Raw genomic sequence first — 22,980 nt, 5'->3', positions numbered from 1 at the left:
TGGTAGTTTTCTTCCAAGCTGTTCAAGGGATATGAAGCGGACGGGAAATGAAATTATATTATAGTTACATGACCTTGACTTCTAATTTTGACATTAAACGGATCTAGTTGTAACAGGGGCTCTGTACATCTTCTCAATTGGTGAATTATAGTCATATGACATTTGACCTCTATATGTTGAGGGGAAACATATTATAGTAGCATGACATTTGAACTCTAAGTGTTATCTTGACTCTGAACCAAGCTGGTTGTTACATGAGCTCTGGGCATCATCTCAAAAGGGTGAACATTTATGGCAAGTTATTTATTTATATATTTTTATTATTCAAGCGGTTCAAATGGTATTGAACAGATACAAAATTAAGTCATAATACCTTTGACCCTGAGAAATCTTGACCTTAAAACAAGCTTGCTAAAACAATTGCGCTCTCAACATTGTCTCAATATGGTGAACGTTTGTGGCGAATAATAGTCATATTAAATTCATTTGACCTTTGTTCTCTATGCTTGACCTTGACTTTGGACCTTTCTAGAAACAAGTGCTCTGCACATTGTCTTAATATGGTGAACATTTTGTGGCAAGTTATTTAAAAATCCTTTAATGGGTTCAAGACATATGGAATACAAGAGCGGTCACAGACAGCTATATCCCCCGCCTCATGGGGGCATTTTTTGTAACGAAAGCCAATCAAAGGTAAGGGTAGTTTCTCAGGAACATAAGAAATGCGTAAATTTAAGAAAGGGCAATAACTCTTTCAAAAAAGGTCAAATTGCAAAAGCCAGACAATATGCGCTGCGTCACAATATAGTCATCAATCTGTGAAAGTTTGGTAGAAATTGCATGAAAAACGTAAGATCAGTTACGAAGAAACCAATTTTAAATGTAAAATAAGCAAAGGGCAATAACTCTTTCAAATATGGTTGAATAGGAGAAGCCCGACAATATGCGCTGCTTCACTTTATGATTATCAATCTGTGAAAGTTTGGTAAAAATCGCATGAAAAACATAAGAGGAGTTGCGAAGAAACCAATTTAAATGTAAAATAAGCAAAGGGCAATAACTCTTTCAAAAATGGTCAAATCAGGAAAGCCCGACAATATGAGCTGCTTTACTTTATGATCATCAATCTGTGAAAGTTTGGTAGAAATCACATGATAAAACGTAAGAGCAACTGCGAAGAAACCAATTTTAAATGTAAAATAGGCAAAGGGCAATAACTCTTTCAAAAATGGTCAAATAGCAAAAGCCAGACAATATGCGCTGCTTCACTTTATGATAATCAATCTGTGAAAGTTTGGTAGAAATCGCATGATAAAACGTAAGAGCAATTGCGAATAAACCAATTTTAAAAGGAAAAAAAAAAAAGGGCAATAACTCTTTCAAAAATGGTCAAATAGCAAAAGCCAGACAATATGCGCTGCTTCACTTTATGATCATCAATCTGTGAAAGTTTGGTAGAAATCGCATGAAAAACGTAAGAGGAGTTGCGAAGAAACCAATTTTAAATGTAAATTAAGCAAAGGGCAATGACTCTTTCAAAAATGGTCAAAACAGGAAAGCCCGACAATATGCGCTGCTTCACTTTATGACAATCAATCTGTGAAAGTTTGGTAGAAATCACATGATAAAACGTAAGAGCAACTGCGAAGAAACCAATTTTAAATGTAAAATAAGCAAAGGGCAATAACTCTTTCAAAAATGGTCAAATAGCAAAAGCCAGACAATATGCGCTGCTTCACTTTATGATAATCAATCTGTGAAAGTTTGGTAGAAATCGCATGAGAAATGTAAGGAGATGCAAAGAAATGAATGTGGGCCGGACAGACACACACACGCACGCACGCACACACACACACACACGCGCACGCACGAAAGCGGGCTTACCAATACTATATCCCCTCGCCTTTTCAAGGCAGGGGATAAAAAAGTGTGTCATATAACCAGTCAATTACGGTAATGATAGTTCAAAATGTCCACAATTATGTCTACCTTTGGTATTTGTATGATAGTCCAGAATGTCCACAATATATCTATCCTTGGTATTTTGTGTAATGATAGTCCAGACATTGATCCTAATAGTTTTTAATTGTGCCCTGAGTTTACCATCAATTTAAATCAAGATGGACCAGACTTATAAAATATTATATTTTTTTTAATTAAAATAATTTTCTGTGTCAGTGTTTGACACAATAACATGGATTGATTTACATTTATAGCATCAAAGAGGTGAATATTTACCTGTGTTCTAAAAGCATGGTTTTCTATCTCACTGATCTCCTCCTCCAGTTTCCCATACCGCCTCATACTATTTCTGTCATATAACTGAAATTCAAAACCATAAAGATTAACTTTTTACAAAATTGCTATCACAAAACCGAAAAAAAAGAGGTTATTTCTTTGTCTTAGGTGACCCTACAGTCTACCCAAGCTAAAAAGTACCAGACAGTCGTTTTTGGAAACCATTCTGATTGATGACATTTGACATGGTGTGATATATAGAGTGTAAATGTGTCAATAAGGTGATTTTTTCACACAAGCTTTATAAACATCCTTGAAAATGTTTAGGATATGTGGAGACCTATGGCTTGATTCTTTGACCTAGATTTATGACTATGACCTTGAGCCAGCACACTTTGAGTGTGGGTTCCGCAAGTCTTAAATGTTGTGTAACGGTCCACTGTAGGCGGCGGATGTGCGTTCATAGTACAACTGTAATGGTCCGTTGTAGGCGGCGGATGTGCTTTCATAATAATGTAACAGTCCGCTGTAGGCGGCAGATGTGCGTTCATAGTACAACTGTAATGGTCCGTTGTAGGCGGAGGATGTGCGTTCATAATAATGTAACAGTCCACTGTAGGCGGCAGATGTGCGTTCATAGTAAAACATTCCATAACAGACGGAAGTACGTTGATAGTTCGTAAAAACCATGTCTATTTGGTTGGTAATATGCAAATTAGCAAAGCCCAGGCTCCTTGTGGATTGAGCATTAATTGTTTATAAAGACAAGTGGACCCCTTCAGGGTCGAGCATGCTTTTCTCTAAACGGATCTGTTGGCTTTGTATGACATCGCACGTTACAGCTGTTAACATTTTACCCAAGTTTCATAAAAATCCTTGGAGAGGTTTAGGACATAAGGAGCAGATATTACATTTATGGCTAGAACCTCTGACTTTGAAGTCTTACATTGAGCCTGTTCACACATTGTCTTGATCTTGTTAACATTGGGGTTTCATTGAAGTCACAAGAGGGGTTTTGGACATATGGAGCACACAGGAAATTTATGGCTCAATCCTTTGACCTTAAACTATGGTCTTGACTCTAAGCACGCCTGTTATGTGGGTTCTGCACATCATCTCCATGTAGTGAATACATGATCAGAGTTTCATGAAAAACCTTCTAGCGTTTATGAAATAATTATAGGAGCACTGACACGAAACCTATGGCTCCACATAGGACCTTGAACTCTGACCTTGAGCAAACACTCATGAAAAGTGGGCTCTGAACATTGTCTCCATGTGGTGAACATGTGATCTTTAGAACCCTTTTAGAGGTTTACAAGACAGACAACCACTTTAGCGCATGTAAACATGTTTCGCTCACTACCACATGCAAACGTGGATCATTGCCTTTACCTTAACTCCCGCATTCAACTGCTTTTTTGCGGACTCTATCAATCCCTGAATATAAACCTGTTTCACAGCATTTCAAATATGTTATTTTAATACTTCAAGTTTCCAAGTTTCTCTTTGTCATTTTATTTATAGTACGAGTAAATTCATTTTTACAGGATTTATCGCAAATATTTCACTCAATCAGCTATTGTCGATGCACATTTTTGGTGTTGATCTAGGAGTTGATAGTAAGTCGTCTGCCCTAGTTTTTGAAGAGCTGATTTTTTTTATTGCAGAACAGACTGAATATGGTCTTTTTCAGGGGAGGGGGATTACAAATATAACAAAATAAATTTTACTACAATTTGTTTGAGTTTAACATAGAATAAGTAATGTATTGGTTATATAAGCAAATGTATACACACAATGGACACAAATGAGATAATATGTTTATAACATGTGTTTTCTCTTCAAAAACAGTAAAACAATGTTATGACGTCACCACAATATATATGTATCACACTTTCGAAAATACTTAAGGCTTGCTTTATCATCGATGTTATAAATCAAGGACTCATTTTCCTTCCTATTTTTAGCCAAAATAACCTTGACATTGATCTTACCTACACTACACACAATATGAAAAACTTTTACCGATCAAACAACTTGTATTTCCTATATTTCCACTCTTGACCAGTGGTTATGTACAATTTTGGTCAGATTCAACATACCAGTCAGGTTGCGAGAAAAGCAAAATATACTAAACAAGAGCTGTCACAGAGACAGCGCGCTCGACTATTCCGCCGCTTTTCGGTGTATGGATTGAAAAGTTTTGGGGAAACATGCATGGATCACTGTTAGATTAGATTTCAATGCAATACATGATGTATTGAGAAATTTACATAAATTGAATTGGAAAATATTTGAGGTGGAATGCAAATTTTAATGTAAATTCTAAGTCGAACTAGAAATGTGTCCATAGGACACGGATGCCCCCACTTCGATTTTTTGTCACAGAAAATAAGCCATAATGATTATTCAGGATAATCTGAGGGCCCTAACTCCTAAATGATTAAGGCGATTTCCATGGCTATCGAACTTGATCAAGATATTATGGTCACAAACATGTGTTAAAAGTTTGGTGAGGATTGGACAAACAGTTTTCAAGAATTAGATCGGAAACAATCTTCGGGACGTATTTTTCAAGTCTTTTTTTGCAAATAAAGGGCCGTAACTCCTAAATGACAAAAGCGATTTCCATGGCTATCGAACTTGATCAAGATATTATGGTCACAATCATGTATGTAAAGTTTGGTGAGGATTGGACACATACTTTTCAAGAATTAGATTGGAAACATATATTTTTGAAGTATTTTTGGCAAAAAAGGGCCGTAACTCCTAAATGACTAAAGCGATTTCCATGACTATCGAACTTGATCAAGATATTATGGTCACAAACATGTGTTTAAAGTTTGGTGAGGATTGGACAAACGGTTTTCAAGAATTAGATCGGAAACAATCTTCGGGAATTTTTGGCAAAAAAGGGCCGTAACTCCTAAATGACTAAAGCGATTTCCATGACTATCGAACTTGATCAAGATATTATGGTCACAAACATGTGTTTAAAGTTTGGTGAGGATTGGACAAACGGTTTTCAAGAATTAGATCGGAAACAATCTTCGGGACGTACATACGTACGTACGTACGTACGGACGGACAAGGGCAACCCTATATGCCGCCACTTTGTGGGGGCATAAAAAGGGGCATCATTTTGTCAAATGCTTGATAGAGTTACCTTCTCCTGTGTACAGGTTGGGAGCATGATGGTGAACAAGCGTGCAAAGTTTCAAAGCCAGATGTCAATGGACTTTGAAAATATTTGAGGTGGTACCCAAACTTTTACGTAAATTCTAAGTCGAAAAAGGGGCATAATTTTGTCAAAATGCTTGATAGAGTTACCTCCTCCTGTGTATAGGTTGGGGGAATGATGGTGAACAAGTGTGCAACGTTTCAAAGCCATAAGTCAAAGGACTTTGAAAATATTTGAGGTGGTACGCAAACTTTAACCTAAATTCTAAGTAGATAAAGAGGCATAATTTTGTCAAAATGCTTGATAGACTTGCCTCCTCCTGTGTACAGGTTGGGGGCATCATGGTTAACAAGAGTGCAAAGTTTCAAAGCCATATGTCAATGGACTTTGAAAATATTTCAGGTGGTACACAAACTCTTACAAAAACTTTAACATAAGTGGTTACGCCGATGCCGACGCCGACGCTCGGGTGACTAGGATAGCTCTCCTTATTCTTCGAATAGTTGAGCTAAAAACAACAGCGGGGGATATTGCCGTCCTTTAGACTGCCTTGTTATAATAGTTTTATCAAGCATCGGTGAGCGTGCAAGAGTTGTCAGGAAGGGGCGCAGAAGGACTGGTATCGCGCGAGAGGCGAGACAACAACATTTATTGGTTATTGAATTTATAGGAAAATATAAGCATGGGTTTTGAACCATAATTATGTCATGCCACGCAATATTTTATTCGCAAGAATGAGTCAGGATATTGTGATGTCACTACCTATGCATCATGAAAAGGACATTTCCTTGCACATTTATCTATAACAACATTTAACTATGCTAAATTAAAATGACATTCAATAAAAATGTCTGAGAACAGTGAAAGTTCAGAAGTATTTAAAGGGACATAAATGTGACAATATTAAAGCATGGATTTTATAACTTAGGCCAAAAACTAAAATACCTGTGTTTCCGGTAAATCGACCGACCCTATTTTTTCCTCGCCAACCCTAATCTTTTTTAGGCATAAAAGTAAAAAATAAAAAAATAAATATATCGTCGTTATTTTTGTTGTTTGTCTGTCTCTGTTCCCGGAGAATAAACTTTCATTCCTGATTATGTATTACCGAGACGCTTTGTCAACCGGGAAACAAAATGGCGGAGTTCGGCGATCCTTGTCCAATATCTTCAAATTGGCAAACACGTGTTTATGGTCCAAACGCATGGTTGATCACATGAGACACATTTTGCTGTCTTTATAATGAAAATATTTAGGATATAGTTCGCGGTGTTATTTATCCATGTCTAAAATAGAACTTACTTTTTTTTACAATAAGCTTTCGGTATTCATGCAGGCTTCATACGATTAGGCTCTGCGAATTCATGCAAGCTTAATTGCGAGGTTCACATTTCATTAATCATTACATTAATTTATTCACAGTTATCAATGGTTATCAATGGTTATTTATTTCGCCTAATTTAAGTCTCATCAACTGAAATCCAAACAAAAAATAATCGTCGTCTGGGAATCTTAAAACAATGACTGAAGTGTTTGAATTCACTACGAATATGAATGAAACTTTGATTGTTACGAGAATAATGATAAATTATAAATAATAAAATAAGATACGTAAAATAAATCCATATCTGCGTTTACTTGTTCTATTATTAACCTTCCTCCACATAAGAGAGCTAACAGTTGACAAGAAAATCGGGGATTTTCTTCAAGCAAATTAACAAATTTAGTTGATAAATGACTGTTTCACTAGAACATTATCATAGATTTGTAGAAATTGAAGTGCTTGATTTGTTCTAAAAACCGAATGCGTCTTATAAAGGAATATTGTATACAAAAAACACCAAATTTCATGGGCAAAATTGGCGGGAAAATACAATAGTGAAATGATATCAGACATTAAACAATGCTGTTCTTTTTTTCTGACTTTTTGTAAATTATGGAAAGCTTAGATATTATATAATTGATTTGATGCAACAGAATTTTGCATGAAATCGATACTGTAAAAAAAAAAAAAAAAAAAAAAACCCCGACTGACCCTATTTTTTTTTGCCATGTTACCGGAAACACAGGTATTTTTTTGGGGGGCCTTATCATAAAAAGCTTATTACTACTCTTCTTATTACTCTTAAGGCTATTCCATTTAAACATACAATTTTTTAAATCATATATGTTTGGCTGTCTTTCTCGCTCATTTGCATCTGAAGGTGGTTGTTAAATTGTGTAATTTGCTCCTGATCGGTTGTGTCTTAATCTTATTCGCATATGAAGTAAGGGTGGAAACCTCTTCAGACCGATCGAACATTAATATTTTGTGTTACCACCCTTAAAATGTTTATACTTTGGGGAATTCCTCAGAGTTTTCGGTTGATCCCAACTTTGCAATAGACCATAATCCTTTGTGGCATGTTGATTTCTGGTTTCTTTCCAGTTATAATGAAGCCTTAGTAATAACAGCGCTAAAATCGCATTATATACCACACCAGGTTTGTTTAAAATTATATATTTTATGAGATTTGGCATTTTTATTGAGTTATTATCAGGGCTTCTAAAAGTTTGAAACCCAAATCGGTCTGGAGCCGGCAACAACCCCCCCCAAAAAAATCCCCACCCCCACCCCCCCACCTAAAAAAATGACCTGTTCCAAGTCTGATTACATAGAATTGTCACACATTTTCGCAATGTGTTTTCTGTCAATATATTTTTGCGAATTGGCAGTTCGTAAGAGTGTTCTAGAGCATTCATAGCTGAATTAGATAGTTATTGATCCAAGCTTAATTCAAATAAGATTCTCATCAAGTTCTGCGGCATCTCTGATTGTACTTAACTGCAGCCGGCGGGAAGTGGTCAGACAACCATAAGTGGATTAGTCTTACGATTAAGTTGCTTAATACTTCTACAGTGGGTCAAAATTCAAATGATTATCTTGAATAATAATCTAGATTTATAATCGGGGCTTCAAGCTAAAAGTTTGATATCGACAACGAATTTTTCATTACTGTGTATAACAAGAGCGGTCACAGACAGCTATATCCCCCCCCTCATGGGGACATTTTTTGTAACAAAAGCCAATCAATGGTAAGGGTAGTTTCTCAGGAACATAAGAAATGCGTAAAAATAAGAAAGGCCAATAACTCTTTCAAAAATGGTTGAATCGCAAAAGCCCAGCAAATATGCGCTGCGTCACTATATAGTCATCAATCTGTGAAAGTTTAATAGAAATCGCATGAAAAACGTAAGATCAGTTGCGAAGAAACCAATTTTAAATGTAAAACAAAAAGGGCAATTACTCTTTCAAAAATGGACAAATAGCAAAAGCCTGGCAATATGTGCTGCATCACTATATAGTCATCAATCTGTGTAAGTTTGGTATAAATCGCATTAAAAACGTAAGAGGAGTTGTAAAGAAACCAATTTTAAATGTAAAATAAGCAAAGGGCAATAACTCTTTCAAAAATGGTCAAATCGGGAAAGCCAGGCAATATGCGCTGCTTCACTTTATGATCAATCTGTGAAAGTTTGGTAGAAATCGCATGAAAAACGTAAGAGGAGTTGCGAAGAAACCAATTTTAAATGTAAAATAAAGAAAGAGCAATAACTCTTTCAAAAATGGTCAAATCCGGAAGCCCGACAATATGCGCTGCTTCCTTTGATGATCATCAATCTGTGAAAGTTTGGAAGAAATCGCATGAGAAATGTAAGAGGAGATGCAAAGAAATGAATGTGGAACAGACGGACGCACACACGCACGCACGCACACACACACACACCCTCGGAATCGCGCCTACCATTACTATATGAAAAGGCGAGGGATAAAAATGACGTTAGCAGCCCACTCATTTTTCAGACTCTGAAGTTAATCAAGCGGGTCGCTGTTGATATCCTATGGGACTAGGAATTAATTCGGAATTTTAATGCTTTCGCGGATTTACAATGACAATTGCATTTATTGTTTAAACCGTTTTTTACCAGCAATGCTACTTTATTACAATTTATATTAAATTTAACAGTTTGGTAATCAACAAATGGAAATATCATGTAATGATCGACGATGACATAGCATATTGCTATGTGAAAATATGGACCGATTTTAACACTTAATCAGGATAGCTGCAACCACATAACTAACACATAATTGGTTTAATTGTGTCTTCTGCGACCTACCACTACATGTGACTGGACCGATTGCATGGGTCTGCTAAATAACAGATATTAAGGGTACAGTGTAGCGGAAAAAGCAGCTGGTCGCATTGGTCTGATGGTAACTGTGACATTTTTATTGGGGGTAATTTTGAATGTGTGAATGACCCAAGAATGACTGACTTAGTCATTTTGGACCGAAATTATGAACAAGAGGGCCAAAATGGCCCTATATCGCTCACCTCAGTAAGACTTTGTGCTATAGACTTGTTGATAATTAAAGGGCAATAACAGGGATTTGGCTTCTCTGATGTATTATGCCCGTTCACATTCTCACCAAATGTGTGATGATAGGACAAATGCTTAAAAAGTTATTGATAGGACAAGAGCAATTATAGGTCATTTCTATGATTAGAGCGCAATAACTCTCAGGTAACTACAGCAATTTTGCTTATTATCAAACACGTTCATACACATTAAGACCAAATTTGGTTATGATTGGACAAAGGGTTAAAAAGTAATTGATCAGACTATATACTGGATGGTGCCTGTCTGTCCTTCCATACACCATAGGTGGAACTATTATAAGTCCAGTTTTTTAAACACATGACAAATATGTATTTGTTTAAAAAGATACAAAGGGCAATAACTCTTACAATATTTTGGTTGGATTTTGTATAACTCGTCAAGAAAACTCACAATTTACTCTGAAAAAGCTCATGAAGTTTGAAGTTGGAAACTTCAATGATTTTAAAACAATAAATAACAAAAAAAAACCAGATGACCCATATTAGAACTTGACTTTAAAAATTATCAAAACAACCTTTCCGACAAATTTTTACAATATTTGGGCCCTATAGTTTTAACAAACTAAGTGTGGACAGACGATGGACAAAAGACAATCATAGATCCTAATAGCTCACCCTCAGCCTATGGTTAAGGTGAGCTAAAACAAGAGGTATATGTGGGCCTATGCTCTACTGGCATGGCTCTTGTAGTCATTTTCAATCCAGAGCATGTAGGTATGAATGAGTAATAGGCAACAAATATATAGTTCACTTTTTTGTGTTTAGGTAAGCTAAAAAACGCTGCCTGTTAAACATCTGAGGACAGAAAGTGTTGTAAGCAGATTACTAGCATGAACTATTTTAATATGTGCCAAGTAAAGGTAACCTGAGGGTTCAAACACATTACTGTTGGTTGGACAGTTTTTGAACAGGGTTCAGTGTAGCCACAAACTCAACACTCACAACATAAAATGCCTATTTATAGTAACATGTGTCGTCTGCCTATTTACCACCAAAAATATAGTTTGAGAAAGTGCAGACTTCCCGAAAGCCGTCGGACCGACGGACATGACCGGCAAATTTTGATCCGGTCTGACGATTTCTGAACAGAAATCGGTCCGACTGTCCGGCTATTTTTGATTCCCGGTGATCGGGTTTTAGCATAAAATCCCGGTAACCGGGCTTTAGCATGAGGGCCTAAGAATAATGTAACACATGTTTTTATTGGTCGCTTTCGGCACAGTGCCCGTAGAATAACCAATCGTCGTGCATGTTACATACTGTCAGTCATTTGCGCATCCAACATGGCTTCTCTAACATTTTACGAATGCTAGGTAAATAAAGAGAATATTATCAATCGATGAATGCTCTGAAAGGAAAATGAATATAAAACGAAATATCATGAAAGAATTATTTTGTGATATTGCAAAGAAATAGGAAATGACAAAGAAAAGCAAGTAATAACCTGCGATGATGATGGTGAAACTCAGCCCTCTAGAAATATAACATTCCATCCACAGAAAGCTATGGACACATTGTTGGGAGGCAATTGTTACTTCTATCTTTAAAAATTAGCTCTATCTTCATAAATTTAAAAAATAATTTACTCTGTACAAAAAAACAAATCCATAATAATCTATCAAAGTGAATTCTAAATTCACCATTGTAATATGATATTTGGCATGTTGTGAAAGCCAGAAACTTTCTGAAAGGCATTTTATTTGTGAAAAAAATGTTGATAATAGTTTATTTTTACATCCACTGTCTATGATAATTTTGTACTTTTAGGCAGAGTCTAGATGTGCCTGCGCATAAAATCGAAAACTACACAAGAACCATTGGCATCACAGGAGGTTGTCAACCTGTCCAACACTGAAGTCTCTAGTGTTTCTGAGCAGGGATTCCAGCAGGATATAAAAGACCACGCCTCAGAATTTTTACCTGTGTCTGATACTGAGATAATTCAGGATTCTGTAAATCATGTGTTTGAAAGTCCTTACATCAGGCTCTTGAAATGGAGATTTAACATTGTTCGTGACAACAGTACTTTAACCCCAATATTGATGAGGAATGTTTCGAATATCTAGATGAACTTTTGAATTTTGACAGACTGATGATTTTCATAAGAGACATACTATAAAGCCTTTATTTAGAAATAAGGTGCTATTGATGAATAAAGAAATGTTATTACTTCGTTTTTGTTCCTTTTGTTTCGGTCTGACAGATTTTCTTTCGGTCTGACAGAATTTTATGTCTTGTCAGACCGAATGTCTGCCACTTTTTTTCAACTTTCGGGAAGTCTGAAAGTGCAGACTATATAAATTGCAAGCTATGTTTCCAATAACCGAGCTAGATTTGACAAGGCAAGAAGCAATCATAACGCAATATCTACTTTAATCATTTAATTTGTTGAACTTAAATAAAGATAATATTAAAGTAGCATCCCTGCGCCCAAAAATGAATGAACATCGAAACCTAAACAAAGAATTACTATCCACTCAAAGCGCATCATTCCATCACGTGACACAATGATCTCAATGATCGCACAGATTCCCCGCTTAAAACAACACATGATAGCCCACTTGGAATAACAAACACACGTAATTTGACAAGCATGTACTAAAGTGCTGACGAGTTAGCTGACGATATAAAAATAGAAGAGAGTTGCTGACCATATAGACATTGAAGGAAAAAAAAGGTTTTGAAATTAAAGATTTTTCAAGACTTAATGTTAACTTTTTTTATATTTAAGAAATATTACACATCACTCAGTGTCATATGACATTATATGGACCAGCCAGTCAGCCATCGAAAGTGTATATGTACATTCACCTTCGGGGGCTGACTGGCCGGTCCTTTTAATGCCATATGGCCCGAAGTGGTGTGTTATATTTCTTATATTATACATGACATTTTTCATTACCATTCAATATTTTTAAAGCGATTTAAATGTGTTTTATTGAACAAAGCTAATCATGTTTACTTGCGACAAGTTTTAGCTGTTGTAAAAATAGCAAGCAGCACTTACCAATTGCATGACGTCAGCGGTCCATATTACATTTTTGGCAAGTCCGGACCGGCCAAAAAAAATAATATGGACTGCTGATGTCATTAAACTGGATTTTCATCAAAATACAGTGATATACGGATCAAACGAGTTTATATATACAAAGAAGCAACACATTTATGTGAGGTATAATATACTTTTTATAGTGTACGTATAGACGGATGTTTGTGTATTTCATACATGCCATATCTCCCGGAGGGGGATAAAATCCCCTGGAATTTCGACCCATCCCCCGGTCTCCCGGAGGGGGATGAAAATCCCCCGGAATTAAAGTGTTTAAAATTACGCAAATTTATCACAGGGTTTAATTATATATGCCTGTTTACAGTTATAATGCCCTTCCTGTCTTGAAGCTTAATTGGATTATCAACTGATGGTGTGTTTTAACAACACCTATTGGGTGACACTTAATAAATCAGCAGGGCACATTTCATGTATTGTTTTGACTGACAGAATTTGCATAAGAAATGTCAATTAGACTGGTCAGATAAAAGGACGATTTTCATTGGTTAAAACTATAATTTTTATCCAATCAGAGAGGATGTAACAAATTAAAGCGTTCTTCATAACATGTGTCATTGTCATCAAAAGGATTGATAATTAAAATGTGACAGTAAATTATTCATTAAAGAAAAGGATTAAAATAACCAATAGACAATGCTGTTCTTTGTTATGCCTCACTAATATGTTTACATACATGACATTGACCTTCATCGCAAATATCGGAAAATAACAGAACTTCCAGAAGAGAAACTGAAAGTAGACAATTCGGATGAAATGACTTTTATTTATTTATTATGGTGGTGATGTTTTTATACATATGTTTATGAACTTAAACAATAAACTATGCATTTGCTTTTTATCAGAAGCAAACAAATCTGACTATTTGGGAATTGAAATGAAAAATGGTATGTGACCAAAATCCCCTTAAATTCTGGACATAATCCCCTCAGGAGCCTTTCAAAATTATGGCAATTTTTTTTTTTTTTCGTACTTGCGTCTTAAAATACTTTGAAATTTTGCTGAATTAGATCTGCTAAAAAATCCCCCTGAATACTACCAAAATCCCCCTGAATTTTCAGACTTTTGAACAAATCCCCCTGAATGGTCTCCAGAAAATATGGCATGTATGGTATTTATTTTTGAAAATGGCATTTCATTGAAATGAATTGAGTTATATTTTTTGCTGGTTTGGTGTAAATATGAGAAAATATCATGGATTTAATAACTTTTTTAGGTGTTTCATCTTCAATTGTTTGAAATCAATTATTTTAATTTTGATCATTTTAATTAAGAAAATATTTTTATTTAATCTGTTGTATTTTCGAAGTTGTTTTGTGAATAACAAGGCAAACATAGGCAAACTCTAGTTAATGAGTAAAGTTTGATTTAATAGTATATATTTCATTTTCTTGGTTGGGAATTGCACATCATTCACCCTTTTTTATATTTTCATTTTCTATTATTAAACCCCACACATTTACAGGGAAGGTGGCTTCGTGGAGTTTGTTTCTATGCTGTTTCAATAATTCACAAGCCGTTGCATATTCTCTTTTTATCGTTCCTCTAGGCTGAGAATCCATTTTTTATGTAAATAATGTATATATCATTTTAAAATACTATTTAAAATTTTAACAGTGGCCCTGAAAAGGATCATTTTCAAATTCATAATTAGTATAGTCGGTGTTAATGCCAACATCTAATTACCCACAGGTAACGGTTTAGTGTATATTCTAAATTCACCCTGGATGAGCAACCAATTTCTATTTTATTTCTTTGGTTAATAAATCCTTGGCAAGCCTCACTCATATTGTAACACCATAGGATGGAGTTATGCTGGCATTGGTTACATTCTCCATCCTGGTTTGCCTGCTTAAACAGCAACATTAACTTTATTGTCAATAAAATATTAAATTGTCATTTACCATCATGCTTCAATAAACTAGGGGCTTATTATCTATTGGCTATTTGATTGTTTATTGGACCGCTATTTTGGTTGGACCAAAAGTGATGGTTGAACAATTATTAAAAGTTGGACTTTTTTTGGTTTAAGTGTTGGTTTGACCACCAGTATAGATTGGACTGCTAGATGGACAGCAAGCGTGATGGACAGCTTAATTGTGTTGTTTGAACTGCAACTGTTGGTTAGACAGGTATTGTTTATTAGACGACTTTATATATAAACAGGACCACATGTGTTGGTTGAACAACTATTAATAGATTGTAAGTGTTGGTTTAACCAAAAGTGTTGGTTGGACTGCGCTGAATGGATGGACCTCTATTTTTTTGCCTGATTTGACAGCAAGTGATGGTTGAACAGCTACTGTTAGTTGGGCAGCTATTGGTTTGATTCCCTTTCATTGGTAGTGTTTATTTGACTGTTGTTTTTTTAGCCATAATTTTTGATAGTCATATATGTATAAAATTATAAATGCTTATGACTAAATGCTTATTATTATTACAGGTACAATTATTCCTTAATACTATTTAAATTATTAGATTTTGTTAAATATACTTCAATTATGTTTTACAATATGCAACATATTGATAAATATTTCATTAAAGTTTGCACAGCAAACAAATGAAGAGTTCATGGCGTAAATTATATGCTGATTCTCATCAAAATGTATAATATAAGTACTGTTGCATTATTATATTGTACATGTATTTCTCTTCAATTTCTGATGCATAATTATGTTTGATGAGATCTCTTTGCCACCTTGAAGTCAAAGGGATTTAAAACGCCCTTGAAGAAAGAGGCTTTGCCAATGGAATGTATAAAACTTAAAAGTTAAAATAAAGTTCTCTTTGACAAATGGGCTATAAGGCTAATGCAAGTTTGGAATCTTGGAACTGGGAAATTCTTTATCCATTTTCAATGAATTAAAACTTTAACCTTTTTTGCTTGTAAATTTTAAATTGCTTCTGAAGGAGGTTATTCCGCAACTATAACTAGAGCTATCACTGAAGGTGATTAATACTCCAGAACGCCGCGTCTCATTATGATTTATCATTGTATGAGGTTTTATGAAATTCCATTTAGTAGTTTTCAAGTTACTGTTTGACAAAAAAACACACAGAAAAAGGCAATTGTAATTTGCTAAAATAGTGTAATGATTCATGTTCACTGAACTCCTACTCATTGTGCTGTACCATTGTATAAAGTTTTATTACATTCTATCTGGTAGTTTTCAAGTTATGCTCCGGACAAGAAAAAATGAACAAAGGACAATAACTCTGTAATTGGCTGAAATAGAATTGTGGTTCCTGTACACTGCACTCCCTCTCATTATGATCTATCACTGTATGAAGTTTTATTAAATTCCATCCAATAGTTTTCAAAGTATGCTCTGGACAAGAAAAAGTAACAAAGGGCAGTAACTCTGTTATTGGCTGAAATAAAATTGCAGTTTCTGTACACTGCACTCCCTCTCATTATGATCTATCACTGTATGAAGTTTTATTAAATTCCATCCAATAGTTTTCAAGTTATGCTCAGGACAAGAAAAACTAACAAAGGGCAGTAACTCTGTAATTAGCTTAAATTGAATTGCGGTTCCCTGTAAACTGCACTCCCTCTCATTATGATCTATCACTGTATGAAGTTTTATTAAATTCCATCCAATAGTTTTCAAGTTATGCTCTGGACAAGAAAAAGTAACAAAGGGCATTAACTCTGTAATTGGCTGAAATAGACTGCACTCCTTTTCATTATGATCTATCACTGTATGAAGTTTTATTAAATTCTATCTAATAGTTTTCAAGTTATGCTCAGGACAAGAAAAAGTAACAAAGGGCAGTAACTCTGTAATTAGCTGAAATAGAATTGCGGTTCCTGTACACTGCACTCCCTCTCATTATGATCTATCACTGTATAAAGTTTTATTAAATTCCATCTAATAGTTTTCAAGTTATTCTCCAGACAAGAAAAAGTAACAAAGTGCAGTAACTCTGTAATTAGCTGAAATAGAATTGCGGTTCCTGTACACTGCACTCCCTCTCATTATGATCTATCACTGTATGAAGTTTTATTAAATTCCATCCAATAGTTTTCAAGTAACGCTCCGGACAAGAAAAAAGTAACAAAGGGCAGTAACTCTGTAATAAGCTGAAAAAGAGTTATGGTTCTTATGCACTGTACCTCCTCTCATTGTGCTTCACCATTGTATGAAGTTTCAATAAATTCCATTTAGTAGTTTGCAAGTTAATGTCTGGAAAAAAAATTGACAGCAAAAAACAACAAATAAAGGGCAATAACTCAGTAATAAGCTAAAGTAGAGTTATGGTTCTTGAACACTGCACTTCCTCTCATTGTGCTTTACCATTGTATGAAGTTTCAATGAATTTCATCCAGTACTTTTCAAGTTATACTCCGGACAAAAAAAAGTAACAAAGGGCAATAACTTGGTAATAAGCAATAATAGAGTTATGGTTATTGTACACTGTTCTTCCTCTCATTATGCTCTATCATTGTATGAAGTTCAATCCAATTCCATCCAGTAGTTTTTAAGTTATGCTCCGGACAAGGTCAATTGCAACGGACCGACAGACAAACCGACAGACCCACCGATCACAGGGTGACTGCAATATACCCCCTTCAAACTTTGTTTGTCGGGGGTATAAAAACAAGCAAATTCGTTAAATTGATATCCCCGGCCTGATTGGGCTAAGTCAAGGAATGGAAATCAATTGTTGATGAAATATATATATGAGTTTGAGTTTGATTGCAACTGTTTGAAATAAAAAAAAAAATTGTATATAATGTAACAATTAGAACTGACCAAGAAACCTAGTTTATGACTAGAAATGCAGTCGAAATTTAACCCAAGAGAACGTTTTGACCATGTTTAAACATAATCCGACCAATCACCACCATAAAATAGTATCGGACAAGATTTTTGAAAGATTTGACCTATTGACCTAATTTCTTACCACATGTGACTCAGTTTAAAACAAGTCCAAGAGTTCATCAAGGAAAACATTCTGATCAAGTTTCATGAATATTAGACGATACATATTGCCTCTAATGGGTTTTAAAGATTTTTCTAAGATTTGACCTAGTGACCTAATTTTTGACCCAATGTGCCCCACTTTTACAAGTGCTCGATATTTCATCAAGGGGTACATCATGACCAAGTTGAACATAATCCGACCAATTATTTCCAATCTGGCCTAAAAATTCTAAGATTTGACCTTGTGACCTAATTTTTCGATTATATGTGACCCAGTTTTAAATAAGTCCAAGATTTCATCAAGGAAACATTCTGATTAAGTTTTATGAATATCTGACCATGTATAATGCCTCTAGTATGTTCCAAAGATTTTTCTAAGATTTGACCTACTGACCTAGTTTTTGACCCATGTGACCCACTTTTTTAAATGGGCCATATTTCATCAAGGGGTACATCATGACCAATTGTGAAAATAACTTGACCAAACATTAACATGATAAAGGGTTCCAGACAAGATTTTCTAAGATTTGACCTAGTAACCTAATTTTAGATCATATGTGACCTTGTTTTATTTACGACCAAGAGTTCATCAAGGAAAACATTCTGATTAAGTTTCATGAATATTTGACCATGTCTAATGCCTCTAGTATGTTCCAAAGATTTTTCTAAGATTTGACCTAGTGACCTAGTTTTTGACCCCATGTGACCCACTGGTCAGACGCACAGATGGACGGAATGACGGACGGACAATGCCAAAACAATATCCCCCTCCCGAAATCTTTGATTTGGCGGGGGATAACAAATGGGGATAGGACCCCCAAACAGTTCATAAGCTTCTTAAGGGGGAGTTCAAAAGTGCCTTTCCCCTTATTTACAAAACCATAAGTTACATGTTTTGTCACAACAGAGAAAATTATTACTGAATGGTTATTTACAAAACCATAAAAATGTTATAATTTCTAATTATACAAAGGACAAAAAAAACTGATGATGTTTTAGCATCATAGTAACATAACTTGTCATGAAATAGGGTATTGTTACTGTGAGAAACTAAAGAAAGTATAAATTTGATATCTTGAACTGCTGATAGGTTATTAAGACAGACAGGGGACAAGGGGATAACTTTAGGGCGCCATCAATTTTTGGCAGGGCGTCTAATTAACTTCTTTCTATGAAGAATTGTCATTTGAGCATCATGATTTTCTTGACAAATTTATGACCATTACTTAACTCATGTTTCTATATCAACCAGGAATATTTTTTCGACTAATATTTTGACTGCATTCATAGTGTCTGTTTAAAATGACCTGATTGATTACAAATACAAAAATGAATAATCAAACTTTCTTTTTTGTGATTTATAGACATTCTGGGTGAAGATAACAAGAGCTGTCACAGAGACAGTGCGCTCGACTATTCCGCCGCTTTTCAGTGTAAGGATTGAAAAGTTTAGGCGAAACATGCATGAATCACTGTTGGATTAGATTTCAATGCAATACATGATGTGCGGAGATATTAACATAAATTTGTGGTTACATGCAACATTTTAACCAGAATTTTTTAGTGTAACAAGAGCGGTCACAGTCAGCTATATCCTCCGCCTCATGGGGACATTTTTTGTAACGAAAGCCAATCAATGGTAAGGGTATTTCTCAGGAACATAAGAAATGTGTAAAATTAAGAAAGGGCAATAACTCTTTCAAAAAAGGTCAAATTGTAAAAGCATGACAATATGCGCTGTGTCACTATATAGTCATAAATGTAAGAGGAGTTGCGAAGAAACCAATTTTAAATGTAAAATAGAGAAAGGGCAATAACTCTTTCAAAAATGGTCAAATTGCGAAAGCCCGACAATATGCGCTGCGTCACTATATAGTCATCAATCTGTGAAAGTTTGGTAGAATTGCATGAAAAACATAAGAGGAGTTGTGAAGAAACCAATTTTAAATGTAAAAAAGGGCAATAACTCTTTCAAAAATGGCCAAATCGCGAAAGCCCGACAATATGCCCTGAGTCACTATAAAGTCATCAATTTGTGAAAGTTTGGTAGAAATCGCCTGAAAAACGTAAAAGGAGTTGCAAAGAAATTTTAAAGGTAAAATAAGCAAAGGGCAATAACTCTTTCAAAAATGGTCGAATCAGGAAAGCCTGTCAATATGCGCTGCTTCACTTTATGATCATCAATCTGTGAAGGATTGGTAGAAATCGCATGAAAAACGTAAGAGGAGATGCAAAGAAATGAATGTGGGACGGACGGACGGACGGACACACGCACACACACACGGAATCGTGCCTACCATTACTATATCCCCTCGCCTTTTCAAGGCGGGGGATAATAAAAAAGGGCCATTATTTGCAAAAAACAGTTATCTAACTTGGTTATTCAATTAGGTTGGGTGGTTGAATACCATTGTATAAAGTCTCAATGCAATACATCAAGTAGTTGCTGAGATATTATCCTATGTGTGCTGACATGCAAGACCTTAACCAGAATTTCTAAGTCGCATAATAAAAGGGCAAACTTATATAATATGAAAAAAGAGAGTTATCTTACTTGATTAAATAAGAAGGTTAAATGGTTGGGAGCCTGTGTGTAAAGTTTCAATGCAATGCATGATGTATCCGCTGAGGTATTTACTTAAAAGTGGTTACATGCAAAACCTTAACCAGAATTTCTATGTAAAATAAAAAGGGGCCATTTTTTAATTTAATGCAAACTAGAGTTATCTTACTTGGTTATTTAAGTAGATTGGATGGTTGAGTACCATTTTATAAAGTCTCAATGCAATACATCCAGTAGTTGCTGAGATATTAACCTATATGTGTGCTTACATGCAAAACTTTAACCAGAATTTCTAAGTCAAATAATAAAGGCCCGTAATTTGCATTATATTCAAAAAAGTGTTACCTTACTTCATTAATTTAGTAGGTTATATAGTTGGGAATATATATCTAAAGTTTCAATGCAATACATGATATATTTGCTGAGATATTGACTTACATGCAAAACCTTAACCAGAATTTCTAAGTCAAATAATAAAGGGCAATTATTTTGCATTAAATGAAAACTAGAGTTATCTAACTTGATTAATTTAGTAGGTTGGATGGTTGAGTATCATTGTATAAAGTCTCAATGCAATACCTCAAGTAGTTGCTGAGATATTAACCAATGTGTGCTTGCACGCAAAACCTTAACCAGAATTTCTAAGACGAATAATAAATGGCAATTATTTGCATTAAATGCAAACTAGAGTTATCTAACTTGGTTAATTAAGTAGGTTGGATGGTTGAGTACCATTGTATAAAGTCTCAATGCAATACCTCAAGTAGTTGCTGAGATATTAACCTATGTGTGCTTGCACGCAAAACCTTAACCAAGGGGTGACGCCGACGCTTGGGTGAGTAGTAAAGCTCTCCTTATTCTTCGAATAGTCAATCTAAACATTATAAAGAAGTTTGAAAATTGATATGTTAATTTCAATGACGTCATGTGTGTGTGGTCAAATCAAGTATTCAAATTGCGCATCTTACCAATGCATCTTACCCAATTTTAAAGATGTCATCATGAAATCATCTGTATTATTTCCTTAAATAAGTAATTAAACAATAAAAGGAGACCTAAAATCGTGCAATGCGGCTAATATATACATGTAAACCTACCCTTCCAAGCATGATTTTGGATGTCTTATGTTGTAAAGTATTTTTTTAGTAATTCTTTTGTTCCATATCTATATACACTGAAAGTAAAAAAGATATTCCACTTTATTTGTGACTAGACTTATTTGGCCATTAATGGGCAATGAAATCCCCATCTGGCCCCAATTTCTTGAAACTTCTTAAGCTTAACAGGCTTAAGATGCTTATTTCAATTAGCCAAAATACATACTTATAGTGATTTTTTATAAATGAAAAATGGTTTATTGTGATAATCGTAACGATAATTTCTATCTTAGGCCTTTTTTTTTTAATTATGTGTTTTACGAACGGCCAGAGTTGTGAAGTGTCAGAGGAGGAGGAAATAAAAATAAAATTACATTTCTGGAATTTTATTTTTTGGTCGGGAAAAAACCCACAGAAAAGCAAAAGCTATGATGTATTCTCTATGATTTTCTATTTTAATGTCAAGTCAATATGTAAGTGTGTGCACATTTGTTTTTGCTGTATCTGACAAGTTCACTTCATATTTTCATTAATCACTCTTTATAGTTTGTAAATGCATGTTATAATAGAAAAGTGACATAAAAAAATCAACTATTTTCAGTAAATTTATTTGCCATTTAGAGTTTAAGGAATCGGCTATCACTTCACTGTGTTGTTTTGGCTGCAAATTGTCTGATACCAATTCAACAACCATGTCATTGTTACAGTTAGAAAAAGAGCTTTTTTGTTTCCTTCTATACAGAGAATATTTATCTGCCAGGAACTAGCGATCCAGGAACTTGTAAATCAACTGATTATAGCTGACTGATAAAACAAAAGCTGTCTATCAAACATCAAATAATACTAGTTGTCCATCACACATTCTGTCCAACAAGCAGTCCAAACAACACTGGTGGTCCAACCAACACTTCCGGTCCAACAAACTGTTGTTCAACCAACACGTATGGTCCATCCAATATAGCGGTCCAGTAAGCAATAGATGCCCAACCAACAATAGAGTTTCAACAGGCACTAGCTTACATCATGTTGCAACCAATTTAGCAGCCCAACCGATTGTAGTGATGTTCTTCATTGAAAGTGATGGTCTCAGTAGATAACATCAGCATATTTGAATCATATCTGCAAAAGAAAGGAATGGAACATTAAAACATAGTAATAAAACACACAGAGCAGCATAAATATCATAATTTATATTGATGATGATTTATATATGTTCATTCATAAGACTATTACATAGTTATACTGTACCTGGTAATGTACATACAGATTCCTCATTATAGAGTATCACTATCAGATAGTAAAACAGCCTAATGTATTATTTGTGTTAATTTTCAAAACTAGAATAGATGATATTTTTTGTTATTAATAATACTCCAATAAGAATAGTAACCGCAGTCTTTTCTGAACCATCTACACCACCCACCAGAACTAAACTGTCCAGGTCAACAGTCAAGC

General features: G+C 34.8%; 1 protein-coding gene across 1 annotated transcript in view; it reads right to left on the bottom strand.

Moving 5' to 3' along the window:
- Positions 1 to 22,980, bottom strand: part of LOC128234618 (zinc transporter 9-like) — a 308,991-nt gene that overhangs the window by 246,007 nt on the left and 40,004 nt on the right. The window contains exon 4 of the mRNA XM_052948969.1: positions 2,239 to 2,322. Coding sequence (XP_052804929.1) covers positions 2,239 to 2,322 — 84 coding nt within the window. The remainder of the gene's footprint in view (positions 1 to 2,238; positions 2,323 to 22,980) is intronic.

Source organism: Mya arenaria, chromosome 5 (assembly GCF_026914265.1).
Source record: "Mya arenaria isolate MELC-2E11 chromosome 5, ASM2691426v1".
NCBI classification, from domain to species: domain Eukaryota; kingdom Metazoa; phylum Mollusca; class Bivalvia; order Myida; family Myidae; genus Mya; species Mya arenaria.
The sequence above is the reverse complement of the archived record's forward strand: the minus strand, read 5'-3'. Positions and strand labels throughout refer to the sequence as shown.